Source organism: Diabrotica virgifera, chromosome 3, assembly GCF_917563875.1.
Source record: "Diabrotica virgifera virgifera chromosome 3, PGI_DIABVI_V3a".
NCBI lineage: Eukaryota > Metazoa > Arthropoda > Insecta > Coleoptera > Chrysomelidae > Diabrotica > Diabrotica virgifera.
Window position 1 is genome coordinate 116,870,115 of NC_065445.1, and position 14,970 is coordinate 116,885,084.

The 14,970-nt window shown below is 32.9% G+C and overlaps 1 protein-coding gene across 3 annotated transcripts in view; it reads right to left on the reverse strand.

The window, feature by feature from the left end:
• The window catches only part of LOC114338947 (myosin-4), a 179,971-nt gene extending 165,696 nt beyond the window's left edge, over positions 1 to 14,275 (reverse strand). Inside the window, exons 1-2 of one of the 3 annotated variants that reach the window (XM_028289570.2) lie at positions 14,121 to 14,275; positions 2,010 to 2,090 (exon numbers count right to left, since the gene is read on the reverse strand). In XM_028289570.2, coding sequence (XP_028145371.2) covers positions 2,010 to 2,077 — 68 coding nt within the window. In that variant the 5' untranslated portion in view covers positions 2,078 to 2,090; positions 14,121 to 14,275. Of the gene's footprint in view, positions 1 to 2,009; positions 2,202 to 12,095; positions 12,115 to 14,120 lie in introns of those variants that run through there. The other 2 variants (XM_028289571.2, XM_050646866.1) reach the window with 2 other exon arrangements.
• Between the last annotated feature and the right edge of the window lie 695 nt (positions 14,276 to 14,970).

Here is a 14,970-nt window from a genome sequence, read left to right on the forward strand (position 1 = left end):
TTGAAACGGTAAGAAGAAGAGTTCCTGTCAAGAAGTATACAGCAGGAGGCAGTTATGAGTTCCCGAGTTATCCAGGCAGCACAAGATTGATCGCCTAGGTTGATGTCTTCACCACCAAAACTGGAACATTGGGAATTGACAAAATGTGCTATTTTCAAAAAAAGTCAGGATTGGTGTAAAATCAGATGGCCCACGAAATTGTGTACTTAGAGGTCGAAGAAGACAAGCAAGAACGAAAACTGTCAGATCTGTTCACACATATACAGGGGGAAGTATAATGTTCTGGAGAGGAATTTTGATCCGTAAAAAAACTCCATTAATTTTCATCCAATCAACTTTAACTGCTCACAGGTATGTTGATAATCTGTAGTTTGGCTCTGGAGAGATGCAACAGGAGAAAAATTAATTTTCATGCATGATAATGGACCTCCACATACCATAAGAGTGGCTAGAGACATCATTGAAGCAGAAGGTACCCTCTGTTTGGAGTGAACTGCTTGCTCACCCGAGCTTAACCCTATAGAGTGTTTGTGGGATATGCTTAAAATAAAAATTAGATCTTGCCGGGATAATCCTTAAAACACCGCACGGCTAGTATGAGCTGCTCTTGAAGAATGGAGCAACCTACCACAACAAAATATTGAAATTTGATTAGGAGCGTGCCCACGTAAACTAAAGCTTGCATAGGACTAGAGGTGATAACACTGACTACCAAAAAAAAATAAAAAAAAATAATAAAAAAATAAATAAAAACAATTTAAACATTATTAGTTTTACATTGAAATTTTTTATTCTATTGACTTTAAATCAACTAGTTTCAATTTGTTTGTTAAATTCTTTATTGTTTTATTTAATTGTTATGTATTTGTTACTAAATTGCTTTAAAATAAATTATGTTTGACTTCTTGTGTTCGTTTTTTAAATTCGCACGAAATAATAAGTAATATCAGATGATTCCATATAAGTTTGGGTATGTGTACATCAGTAGCTTGGGGCCAAACCTGTAAAACCAACAAGAAAAAGATTCAAGTACCCCAAAACCTGGGTTACTTACAAAGTAACCTGGGTAAAATTTACAAAGAATAAAATTCCGCCATTGGAAAGAAAAGACAGTAGATAAAAAAATGGAAGAAACTGGTGAAAGAATTCATGGGAAGACTAAAAAATAATGAAATGCACCTTCAGTTTGAACTGCACAGTTTTAACTGAACAGTTTTATCTAATGAAATTTTAATTCATTTGTCAGTTGAACTGTACAGTTTCATTTTCGCCTACACACATAGGTTTTAACTGAACAGTTCGACTGTTCAGTTGAAACTGTGCAGTTAAAACTGAAGGTGTGTAGCGGCCTTTATATATTTAAGTTTTAGCCGTGCAGGCCTTTTGAGTTCAATAAATATTTATCTATATAAGTGGAATCAACTATTCTAAATGGGAAGTAAGCCACAATTTAACTACAAAAATTTACGTTACGACGCCCAAATCGGATGTCGTTATAAAAATACAAAATATTACTATAATATTTTGTATTTTGATAACGACATCCGATTTGAGCATCGAAACGTTAATAAAATAATTTTTTTAGTTAAATTGCGGCTTATTTCCCTTTAGAATAGTTGATTACAAAAATGCCACAAGAAAATAGCTTCAGAACAACAATATATAAATGGAAGTCGCACTTAGAGAAAATATTAACTACTGGCTGGTTTTTCCGGGAATTACAAATATAGATAACAAATTTATATCTGTATTTATGTTGCTTAGATTTCGCAATGTTTCTGACACTCATAACCAGAGATACAAAATTTTGGCGTATTTATAATAAACAATTATTGTTACTATAATACTAATAATAATAATAATAATATATGGTTGGTCCCAGAATATACCCAAAAAGCATCCCCCATTCGCAGGGGGCCGCGCCTGATAGAAGAACTGACAAAAAACTCCCACAGGATATGGTTGGTCATCACAGTATTGGACATATTTAGTCAAGACTTTGTACTTACGTGACAACCGCCTCTGTATTGGTGATTCCAATTAAAATCACTAAGAAAAACACTACACTTGCAACCATCTTCTAACAATATCTGAAATAAACACAAAACATTAAAAACAGTTTACACAAATAAGCCTATTGAACCGTCATGGACGTTTAATCTTAAGTTTTTGCGAGAAATGTTCATAAAGTGAAAAAGGAGTGATAAAAATGAACTTATCTAACATAACATGACCTTTTGCTTGAGTTTATAAGAGAATAATTCTATTGGTATCGGGTTGGAAAAAAATTTAACTAGAAGAATATAAACAATATGTTTGAATATATATAAGCAACTAATGTAGGTTTGTTATTGATTATCTTGTATCATTAGATTTTTGGAAAAAAAAACTTAACTGGGTTGTGTCAATTATTATTAAATGTGATTGCTCCCTAATATAGACAGAAGTTGGGGGAAGATAAGAAAAATTGTTTATGTTACGGTGAATATCAATGATGTAATTGTTTTATCAACACTATAACTAAAAACAATGATAATATCTTTTATCCTTCGGAAAATCTTGTTTTTATCTTCCAGGTTGTTAAAAATATCGAAGCATTTATACAAACGCAGTGGCATGCTATCGGGATGTTTCAAGCTGGTAGAAGTCAACGAGACATTGTTGAGGTCCTCCACACGAAAATAAGTGTCACCAATCGTTTAAGGCAGGGGTCGGCAACCTTTTTCGGATGGCGGGCCATGTTCTAAATAAAAAATTTTATGCGGGCCGCATATTCAAATGTAGCTTAAATAGTCTTCTTCTTCAGTCTGTTTGCATCCATCCCTGGACAAAGGTGTCCCCATGAGTCATTCACTTCTCTCTGTTTTGTGCTATTTAGTGCCAGTATCTAGTGACGTCGTCTAGCCATTGTTTTTGTGGTTTTGCTTTAGTATGACCGGGCTCGTGTGGTCTCCAATGTATATTGTTTCGCGTCCACATTTCATTGCTTTGTCATGGCCAGTTCCACTTTATTTGCGCAATTTTTCCAATTGCATCTTCCACCTTCCTGTCACACGTCTCAGTGGCGGCTCGTCAGGGTCGGCAGAGTCGGCAGTGCCGACCCACACATTTATGGACACATTATAGATTTTTTAAATATTTAATTTAATCGGAGTTGATGATATTCGTTTCTGTGAAATAAAAAATATATCAGTGAGATAATACAGACTAAATTTTATTCATTGTTTTTAAAAGACTTCGATCCCGATACGTTAGTTAAGTGATCCCTGTGCGCTGTGCGTAAGAGACTTTTCAAATTAATGATCCTATAGCCATGCACCCGCACCCGATTGCGATTGTGTGAATTCTTATTATAAAGCCCGGCACGGCATGCCGTCCCCAGATCGAGGATTTGCTTATAATAAGAAGCTATGGAATATTAGCCGATAGGCAACCAATTATACATTCTCCGTACTTATTTGAATGGCAAGTACGGCAGCGGGTACCTCTGCCGAGGCCGAGCGGTGATCTGCAAACGGCAGAAAGGCACGTACGTAGCCACGTATTGCCTTGCTAGCGCGCCCGGGATAAAATTATGAAATAGGTAAGTAGTTTTACGTCGTTTAATTATTATTGATATTGTAATTCTTTTAAGTTGTTAGGAATTACCATTTAGGGGACAGGATGTATCGAAGCATTCGTTAAATCAAGTTAATTATAGAGAACAAATAAAATTGTTTAACAAATACGATCTGGAATTTTCTAATTTATTTTCTGACTCGAAGAATATACCGGCGTACCTAAAACAGCACAGAATGAAAGAATCAATTAGTAGTTACATTTTGATCCTTTTCTGTAGAAGTAGACGAAACTACTGATAGAGGTAACATGTCATTCACAAGTATCAATAATTGTTCTTCGATACGCGTTACGTCCAAATTTATGACAGGTTGTTAGGTTTTCAGACGTGAGTAGAAGCCATAAGACAGAATATATTTTTGGTGTTTTAATTTAAAGGATAGATTAAATTTTTTGATATCAAAAATAAATTGGTAAGGCAAATTTATGACAAGGCTGTCTTGATGTCCAGTGAATTGTATGGTCTCCGGACAAAAGTTAAAACAATTGCACCAGGCAAAACTATTATTTACTCACTGTTATAAGTCATTGAACCTCTTTGACTATTCAAAATTTAAAAGTTATGCCAAAGAATTTTCCAAATATCTATTAGACAAGTTCATTAAAAATTATCCATCATTTTTTAATCAAATAAAATAAGAAAACGAATTAACAGCTTTATATTCTGATCCAAATATTTTCGGAAGGCGGGATAAGTTACAGACTATGTATAATTTTATATACTGCAATTCATTAGGTACAACAAACTGTTCCCGAAATTAATAAATTATTGTGCTCAAATGTGGGCAAATTCTGTCTCAAATGAACGGGATTTCTCTTGTCTCAAAAGAGTCAAAACGTATTGTCGAAACACCATAAAACAGGAGAGAATGTCAAACTTGTCTCAAATGTCGATAAAAAAAAACTTTTAAAATCCCTCCAAAACAATAATAAATTTTACAATTACATACATTATAACCCATTTTGCTACTTCGAAACAACATAGACTAGAGTTAATTTATAAACAGGTATAGTTTCTAAATTTATAGGAAAAAAACAAAAAAAAAACAAAAAAAGTAAAAAAAAAAACAAAAACCAAATATCTCCTATGAAATTGAAGCCTTTGGAGACAAACCCTTGCCGACCCTGTCCCTAAAGCCAAGGGCCGCCACTGACACGTCTTTATTTTCGTTTATGTCCTTTCAGCTTAGTCCTACATAGCTTGTTCGATGGACCTCCGTGTTAATCTTAATCTATATTCATCTTTCATCTATTTTAAGGTATTTATAACGTCCTCGTTAGTAATTTTGGTAGATCAGATTTTACATTTAATATTTCCATACCGCGGTTTTCTGGTTTTTCTATGTTGAACTAGTATAATTCTGTATAAATAGTAATATTCAATAATATTTATAATATTATTTTTGTCATTTATAGGGATTCCATTTATACACATGTTATCAGGTGTATTTGTTGTCGGTATTTCCTATTTAGAGTTTTTAACACTTTCATACTCTTGATTTTCCCTATAATATTTTCGATTTGTTCGGTATTTTAGTCCCTAATGTCTTGTCTTATCCTTTTTTTTTATTGCCTTATTAAGTTCCTTATATTTTAGTGAATTTCGGTCCATGCAACTGTTGTCCTTAAGAGCACACAGTAGCGATCAACAGGTAGCAATAAACGCGGTCCAAGATTTCGAAAGTTCTGCGAACTTTCAAAAGTGAGGCAACAATGCGTCGGTAATTCGACACTGACAGTGACGTTTATACTATCAAAAACAATCATTTTTATACACATAGGCGCGAAATGTTGCCAAGTCAGTGACGTTCGATTTCTTGTTATAAAAAAATCGATTTTTAGTAGTTCCAATGTGACACAAAATCTAGGCACGGGATAAAAAAGTGTATTTGAAGAAAGTGTATTTTTTTGTCTTTCTTAATGGCGGTACATGCTTAGTGTGACCAACTCCAATTCAGTCGAATCTGGGACAAGGCTGGAAAAAATACCTAAAATCCGGGACATTTCAATAAAAATCGGGCCATTTTTTTTCTTCTTTTTTAAGTGCCATCTTCGTTCCGAAGGTTGGCGATCATCAGGGCTATATGTATTTTCGAAACTGCTGACCGAAACAATTCGTTGTTGCTACAGCTATACCATTCCCGTAGATTCTTTAGTAGACTTTTTTTTAGAAGACGATAATAATTAAAATGCGGAAACCAAGAAAGTCCACCGTTTTAGTTTTCGTAGAACTATACCACGATATATAACGCCTGCATTTTAGATGTGGTATTAGTATTACACTCTAGAAATTGTAGAATTTTTTCTAATCCCACCAATTCAATTTGATGTGAATTCTTAGAAGAATAACCTATTCAAAATTGCAAAATAGAATTTTACCAAAACGTTGAAAATTCGGATGGTCCGGAAGCCTTGTCCGGGACGCCGGGACATGACTTCGTAATTCGGGCCATGTCCCGGATTTTTCGGGCTAGTTGGTCACACTATACATGCTCCTTTTTTCAATATTTTATTTAGTTATAGAGTAATTGCCACATACTAACATATTTCTGAAATTGGGCTCTGTACCGTCATTCTTTATTATATTACGAATATGTGTGCCAAATATCTTGATAAAATATTCAAAATTAGAGCCGCAATCTTGGAACGCGTTTGTTGCTACCTGTTGATCGCTACTGTTTGCTCTTAAGCGTCTGTTGTCTTTCTGTCTTTAATTTATTATTTTTCATAAGTTTGTTGATTTTTCCTAAAATTGCATTAGTGCATTGACGGACCGCGCAAAAAGTTTCAAAGGGCCGCATGCGGCTCGCTGGCCGCATGTTGCCGACCCCTGGTTTAAGGTTCCAAGAAATGGGTGATGTTGCTGAATGTCATACAGTCCGTACAAGAATAACATACCAGATTGAAGACCGTTTTATTAAGTTGCAGGCTTTGCAAAATCGCACTGTAATTGCATCACAATTACAAATGAGGCTGCAAGAGACCCATCAGGTGTTTATACGTAGCCAAACCGTTAGAAATATAAGTGGTTAAACCCTGCATGAAGCAGGGTTAAATAATAATAATAATAATAATAATATAATAATAATAATAGAGTTTATTTGTAGTAATTAGTACATAATAATAAACCCAAGTTCTCACTGAAGTTGTTAGTCACATGGACTACAACTTGTAAGTGAGGGTTAAATTTTGATTATAAAACAACATTAATTTATCTTAAAGTTTACAAAAAGGTATTAAATAGTCTGTTTCGCTCATCTGTCTTCAAATTTGGGCTCCTCTTTTCACTAATTCGGTTAACTTTAAATTTTGTTTATCGGACCTACGAAAATCTCTAATAAAATTCAACAAAGGATTGCGAAAAACTTCAGATGGGATTCTTCTGGCGGGACTTCGTTTTATATGAGAATTATCATGACTTTTAAGGTGTTTTATTCATTTTTACAGTAATTTTCTCAATTTAAACATTTAAAAGTGACATTTGATATTCAATGTTGTGAAACAATTTGAAACAAAAACAAATGCTCTAAGACTTGTGAGAGTGCCTGTGCTATCCAGAGGAAATCGCCCTCATCTACTTCAGTGAGCACAAGAACACGCAAATTGGGTTAGACGTGAGTGGGTCTCTACTTTGTTTACAGATGAGTCCCGATTTGGATTTGCACCAGATACGAGACGAACAAGAAATTGGAGACGAACTGGCAATGCTGAACGATTGGACACCGTGCAGGAGGTTCATAGACAGCAAGGCGGTAGTATAATCGTATGGGGTGGCATCACTTTTGATGGAAGATTTCGTTTGTCTGGAATGGTTTCTAAATGCAACAGAGTACTGCAATATTATTCTCGAACCTACTGTTGTACCATTTGCACAACAACCTGGTCCCCAATTTACGACAATGCCAGGGTCGTGCGAACATTCCTCGAAGATAATGAAATTGAGCTTTTACCATGGCCTACACAATCGCCAGATTTAATCTCAATTGAGCATGTATGGGATACATTGGGCAGACGCATTTACAACAAAATATTGCGTTCAATACAAGATAGCAACTGTTTAAGGGCCTTTCAATAGAGTGGAAGAGAATACCGCAGCAAGACATTGACCATCTGATCATGAGTTATCCTAATAGATGTAGGACAGTAATCAACAACCGTGGAGTGTGGAGGTCATACACTATACTAACTTAACCTAAAGGCTACTTGGGTGGGAGTTGAGGGGCAACAAATTATTTTTTGTTGCCATTTTTTGACTTATGGAGTTCTCTTTTAATTTTTTGTAAGAGCTATTGCAATAATTCTAAGAAAAAAATGGTTATTTTATTTTCGGGAAAATTGTTTATAACTTTTTATTTTAAATAATTGAAATAAATTATTTGAAAGCCTTCTGTAATCTCGCATTTTGTTTTTATCCACTAGATTATTTTGATGTGTATATAATGTACTTATATAAATTGTTCAAACATATTGGTCCACTAAGGATGGATAAAATCAATCTTTGAGTCATCAAGAGGAGATAAGACGTTTAAGGTCAACTTAAAGAAACTTTTAATCTACAGGGTGATTGATTAGTAGGTTAAAGCTCAATAGCTCCGCTTTAGTAATAGATAGCAATAAAAGTTAATAACAAAAATTTTAGCCACCTTTGAGCTTCACATTACAAAATTAGTTAGAATGTTACAGTGTGTTCGATAACACAGTGGCAGACCTAACTTTTGTTTTTTTAAATGGAACACCCTATATTTTATTTTATATTCGAAATACTGTTAACTTCTCCATCACAAAAATATAAAGGTTTGTAATGTTATACAGGGTATTTACAAAGTTATAACCAATTTTGTATGAAAATCGTAACAAGTTCAACTCCCTGTATAAATAAAAATAAGCACAACAGCAATGATTTATTAATGCCATATTTTTTATTTATTGTCAAAATTTTTAAGAATTATTGATATTTTAATTTTCTTTATATCAAATACAGGGTGAGTCAAAACGCAAGTACATTATTTTCTCAGTAATGCTAAATGGAACACCCTGTATTTTATATCATTATTGAAAAGTAACATTAACGTACTTTAATTTTTATATAACATTTCCTATGCCCAAATTTATTAGTTTTCAAGATATTTTCATTTTTCAGAGCGAATTATTTTAGGTGTTTAAATTTATCTAAATTTTAAGTAAGCCATGACTGAATTGACAATTGAAGATTACCGATTATCAATCCGGTAATCAATGTAACACTGTAGCAAATAAAGAAATAAAAATAATTTATTAGTAATACATTTTACAAACAAAAACACAACCACTACATGCAACATTTTTGAAACAATTAAAAACTATCTTTTTATGTAAATGCAACAAATAAACAAAGAAAATTAGTAATAAATTTTACAAAAAACAAAAAAAAACACAAAATACAATATTTTGTGAAGACAATTTTTACAAACACTACTTTTGTATACAGTGCGTCCATAAAGCAACGCATAAATTCATTATTTCGTAAACCGGCGACTTTAAAGAAAAATCCCGAAACAGGTCGATTTTTATTTTTAATTTCCAATTTTTTGGCATATACATCATACTAGTGACGTCATCCATCTGGGCGTGATGACGTAATCGATGATTTTTTTTAAATGAGAATAGGGGTCATGTGATAGCTCATTTGAAAGGGTATTCCATTCTCTATACACTAATGTAAACATTAACATAATTATTTATACAGGGTGTTCAAAAAATATATTTTTAATTAAAATAATTGAGACAAAAAGAAGAATGTATGTAATTTATCTAAGTCAAAATACGTTTTATTGTTGTCAGAATACAGGAAAAAAAATGTTTATTTGACAAATATTGTTTTTCGCTTAAATCCAATGTTAAAGGTGCCACCGACCTGCCTCTTGATAGTTTGAACATTTCGTTTAAGCGAAAATCAATGTTTATTTGTCAAATAATTTTTTTTTCTGTTTTCTGGCAGTAGTAAAATGCATTTTGAATTAAATAAATTACATACATTCTTCTTTTTGTCTCAATTATTTTAATTAAAAAAATGTTTTTTTGGACACTCTGTATACATAATTATGTTAATGTTTACATTAATGTATAGAGAATTGAATACTCTTTCAAATGAGCTATTACGTGACCCCTATTCTTATTTAAAAAAATCATCGATTACGTCATCACGCCCAGATGGATGACGTAACGAGTGTGATAAATATGCCAAAAAATCGAAAATTAAAAATAAAAATCGACCTGTTTCTGGATTTTTCCTGAAAGTCGCCTGTTTACGAAATAATGATTTTATGCGTTACTTTATGGACGCACTGTATAAATGTAACATAATGTAACAAATAAAGAACGAAACATAATTTATCAGTAATACATCTTGCAAAAAACATGTTTGAAAAAATTAGAAGCTACTTTTAATAAAATATTTTTAATATTTAATTACATAAGGTGTTCAAAATTATCTCCTAACACATTTATGTACGCCTAAAAACGATCACTGAATGAGCTACTTGCTCTACGGAGCATTTGTAAATTGACACATCGAAATACACTTTGTATTCTATTTTTCATCTCATCCGTTGTTGTTGGAGGTATTTTATAAACTTCATTATTAACGTAACCCCAAAAAAATCAGTCCAGTTTATTAAATTCTGGTGATTTGGGTGGCCACGCTACTGGTCCATTGAAAATGAAAATATCTCGAAAACTAATAAATTTAGACATAGAGAATGTTATCTAAAAATTAAAGTACGGTAATGGTACTTTTCAATAGTGATATAAAACACAGGGTGTTCCATTTAAAACTACTGAGAAAATAATGTACTTGCGTTTTGACTCACCTTGTATTTGATATAAAGAAAATTAGCAATATCGACCGTTCTTGAAAATTTTGACAATACGTTAAAAAATATGGCATTAATAAACCATTGTTGTTTTGCTTATTTTTATTTATACAGGGAGTTGAACTTGTTACGATTTTTATATAAAATTGGTTATAACTTTGTAAATATCATGTATAACATAACAAACCTTTATGTTTTTAAAAAAAAATTTATATTTTACTTTATATTTTTGTTAAAGAAGTTAACAGGATTTCGAATTTAAAATAAAATATAGGGTGTTCCATTTAAAAAAACATAAGATTGATCTGCCACTGTGTTATCGAACACCATGTAACATTCTAACTAATTTTGTAATGTGAAGCTCAAAGGTGGCTACAATTTTTGTTATTAACTTTTATTGCTATCTATTACTATAGCGGAGCTATTGAGCTTTACCCTACCAATCAATCACCCTGTATATCTGGAAATGGCGGTTACTTGATAGAATTTGGTTCACATAGAAATTATAATGCAAACCCACAATTATATACCTAATTCAGGTATAAGAATAGTAGCCTGGGCAAATTATCCAAAAAGGCTATTTTTGGGAAAAGTTTTTTAACAGCTATTTTGTTGCTGGAATCGAATCTAAAGATTGCAATATATTTATTAGTAATATTATCTGTTTACAAAGTCCGCAGAAATAGGCTAAGAGCTAGTGAACCCTCCGAGTAACGGTCTTCTTGTAAGGCTAGAAATTTGTATAGTGATAATTCATAGCACACCAAGACTAAAAACCATGACCTGACAGGCATCAGCCCTGCACGTGTATCTACCAGGTGAATCGAAAAGTGCATAGTTTAGGGCGTAAAATAAACTTTCTCCTGTAAGGTTTAAATTTAAGTATGTGTTTGATTAAGTCATTTAGAAGCAATGTGTACAATGACAGGCGAGGTGCTTGGCGAGATGATAGACGAAGTGATAGGCAAGGTGCTAGGCGAGGTGATTGGCGACGTGATAGGCGAGGTGATAGGCGAGGTGATATGCGAAATGATAGGCGAGATGATAGGCGAGGTGATAGGCGAGGTGATAGGCGAGTTGATAGGCGAGGTGCGAGGCGTGCAGGCGATAATGTGTATCTGAATATTACATCGCTTTATACGATGCCTGGCGTGACCAGGATCTCTAGTATTTAATAAAAATTTAAATCATTTCCTATTAAGGGGATGGATACGAACTTTCGGCTTCAATGCTATTTAAATGGGATTCATTTTTTTCGAATCCTGAGAAAACTAATAAGTATTTTTGAAAAATTTAAAAGCAGAATGAAAGATTTCGGTATTACCGAGGGCTGAAAGTCCCTGAAAACTTCTATAATATTTATTTTAATAAGTTACAGGGGTGAAAAACTAAGAGAAAATTTAGTGTGATTTTTAATTTCAAGAATCTCATTCAAATGAAACGTTTTATTCATTCTAAGGGACTTTCGGCCCTCGGTAATAAGGTAATCTTTCATTCTGCGTTTAAATTTTTCAAAAATACTTATTAGTTTTCTCAGGATTCGAAAAAAATGATTACATTTAAAATACATTGAAAATTTTGACAGGCGTCAAAATGTTCCTTTCCTCTTAATATAAAAGATCTTACCACGCCTTAGCTGGTTATTATTCTATACTGAAATTCGAAATCCTTCTAAATTTGAAACGAATAATAATTTCACAATATTGTTTACGACTTCAACAAATAATATACGTTTCACAAGCGCCGGCTTTGAAAATAGGCTCATATTCCAGCCCGTAACAGACACAACGACAAAATAGCGCACAACCATCGCTCAGTAAATTCATGAAAAAATCATGGAAATAATGTAAAAAAAAAATTGGAGAAGAACTACAACAAGGATATGTAACAAATAATAGAAACATTTGGACGACAATACAACACATAACGGGAGAAAAACGAAAGGAAATAAGCGCAGTAAAAGATACATCAAAGCAAATCCAAATAAACCCAGAACAAATAGCTAGGGTATGGAAAGAATATTATGAGAAAAAATTTTGATATTTACCGAGAAAATAAAGGAATACAATGTAATAGTAATAAATGAAAGCGAATAAAACATAGAGCTGGAGCAAATAAGTAAAGAAATAATAGAAGGATTATCAATCAAACATAAAAATAGGCAAGGCAGGTGGAGATGATGAAACTGAACTGGAAATGGTAAAATACATGGCGAGAAGAAGGAATAAACTGGCTTTGGAAAATATATAAAGAGGCGTGCAAAAAACAAACAATTACAAGACTGGCAGAACAACATCGTGCCAAAGTACAAAAAAAGACAATATATAAACTGCCATAACTATAGAGCTAATTATATTATGTCTGTCATCGGTATGCTTTAAAATATATATGAAATGATAGAGAAGAGACTAAGACAAGACGTAGAAATGAAATTGGGAGAAGAACAAGCGGCATTTAGAGCAGGAAGACAGACAAATGACAACATTTATTATATCATTAGGAACCTAATGGATAGAAGCATGGACACGGGGGGAAACTAGTATTAGCATTCATAGAACTAAGAGCAGCATTTGACACGATAGAAAGACAGATTAATTATAGGGAAATGCTTGAGGAATATAAATGTACCAAATACATTGATAAATATTATAGAAAGTACTTAAAAAGAGATAAAAGGAAGAGGAAGAGTACAAATAACAGGGGTAATATCAATATCGGAAGAATTTAATTGGAAGAGAAATCTCAGGATATGAGACACTCTCAGCCCTTTGATGTTCATAATAGTAATGAACAAATTGATAAGAAATACTGCAGTAATACCAACCAACTACAGACAATAACAGGATACCATATATTACAACCGGTAATAATTTAGTCCTTAATTTATGCGGACGACATAGTACTAATAGCAGATTCCGAGAATAAAATTCAGACACTAATGGATATATGGTATATGGGTAGAACATATAGAACTAAAAATGGAAATCAATGAGGAAAAAAGTAACAGAATGATAATCAACAGCATAGAAGATAAGGAAGATAATTAAATAAAGATAAAATGTAAAATCTCAGAACTGGAAATAGTTACAACTTACGAATATCTGGTAAGTATAATTACTAATGACGGAAAAATATACAGGGAAATAACAAATAGAGCAAATAAATCAAACCAGTTATACTATGCGTTACCTCCAATACTGTGAAAAAGAGAAACAATACTTACAAGAGAAACAACGATAAAACTATATAACACAATAGTGATACCGACTGTCTCTATACAAGTGAAAACTGGACAATTCTGAAAAACATAAGAGCAGAATAAAATGCATTGGAGATGAGACACCTAAGAAAGATAGTTGGAAAGACAACTGGGATAGATTAAGCAACGAAACTATTAGGAGAACGGCCAAATAAGAACCAATAATGAATAAAATAGCAAAGGGACAAATGAACTGGTATGGGCATTTCATGGGGATGCAACGTAACAGAATTACAAGTCCACAAAGCCAATTCCACTTCCGTCCACTTAATAATACAAAAATAGAACAGAATTTTTATTGTGAAAAACTGAATGCGAATATTGATAAAACTATTTTTTATATTAATTTAATAAATATTTAAATACTTTCCTATTAATACAAAAGATCTTACCACGCCTTAGCTGGTTATTATTCTATACTGAAATTCGAAATCCTTCTAAATTTGAAACGAATAATTTCACAATATTGTTCCCGACTTCAACACATAATAATTATACGTTCCACAAGCGCCGGTTTTGAAAATAGGCTCATATTCCAGCCCGTAACAGAGACAACGACAAAATAGCACACTACCATCGCTCAGTAATTACCAAGAGGCTGCGGCCAGTATCTTTTAGGGTGGGTTCTTGGTATTCATGCATGAGTATTAAAATCTATTTTAGAGCAGAGGAGGGAGAAACGTTTTGCATCATATGGTGACAGACGGTCCAAGTTTCTTTTATTTATGAAATCTCTGTGAAGGCATTAATAGAAACTAAGCGCCGAACCGGCTGTTCACAATTTCCTCGAAAATAATGGATGATGGATGAAAACGATTTGATAATGATCTTACCGTTTAAATTATATTCTTTTCTACATAAAATGATAATCGATAATGATATAGTTTTATAAATATCGAACATCAAAAACTACTGTTTACTTACCAAATTAAAAACAAATACTCACAAACAACACTGGCGAAGCGTCCATGTAACCACTGTTACCATTGGTAACAGTTAAAAATCTTGCAAATAAATATTTTATGACGATGAATAATTCCATTTACCAATATTTTTACCAATAGACATATATTATTATATGTATAATGTGTTAATAGTACCTAATTCAGTAAATAGCCAACTACTCGTAGACACACGAAAATATTGGCGAGTTTATGTGACTCAGTTGTACTTTATTATACTCTGTTACCAGTCTCATTTGTGGTTACAATGGTTATATCCTCGCTATCGCTCGGAACCGGC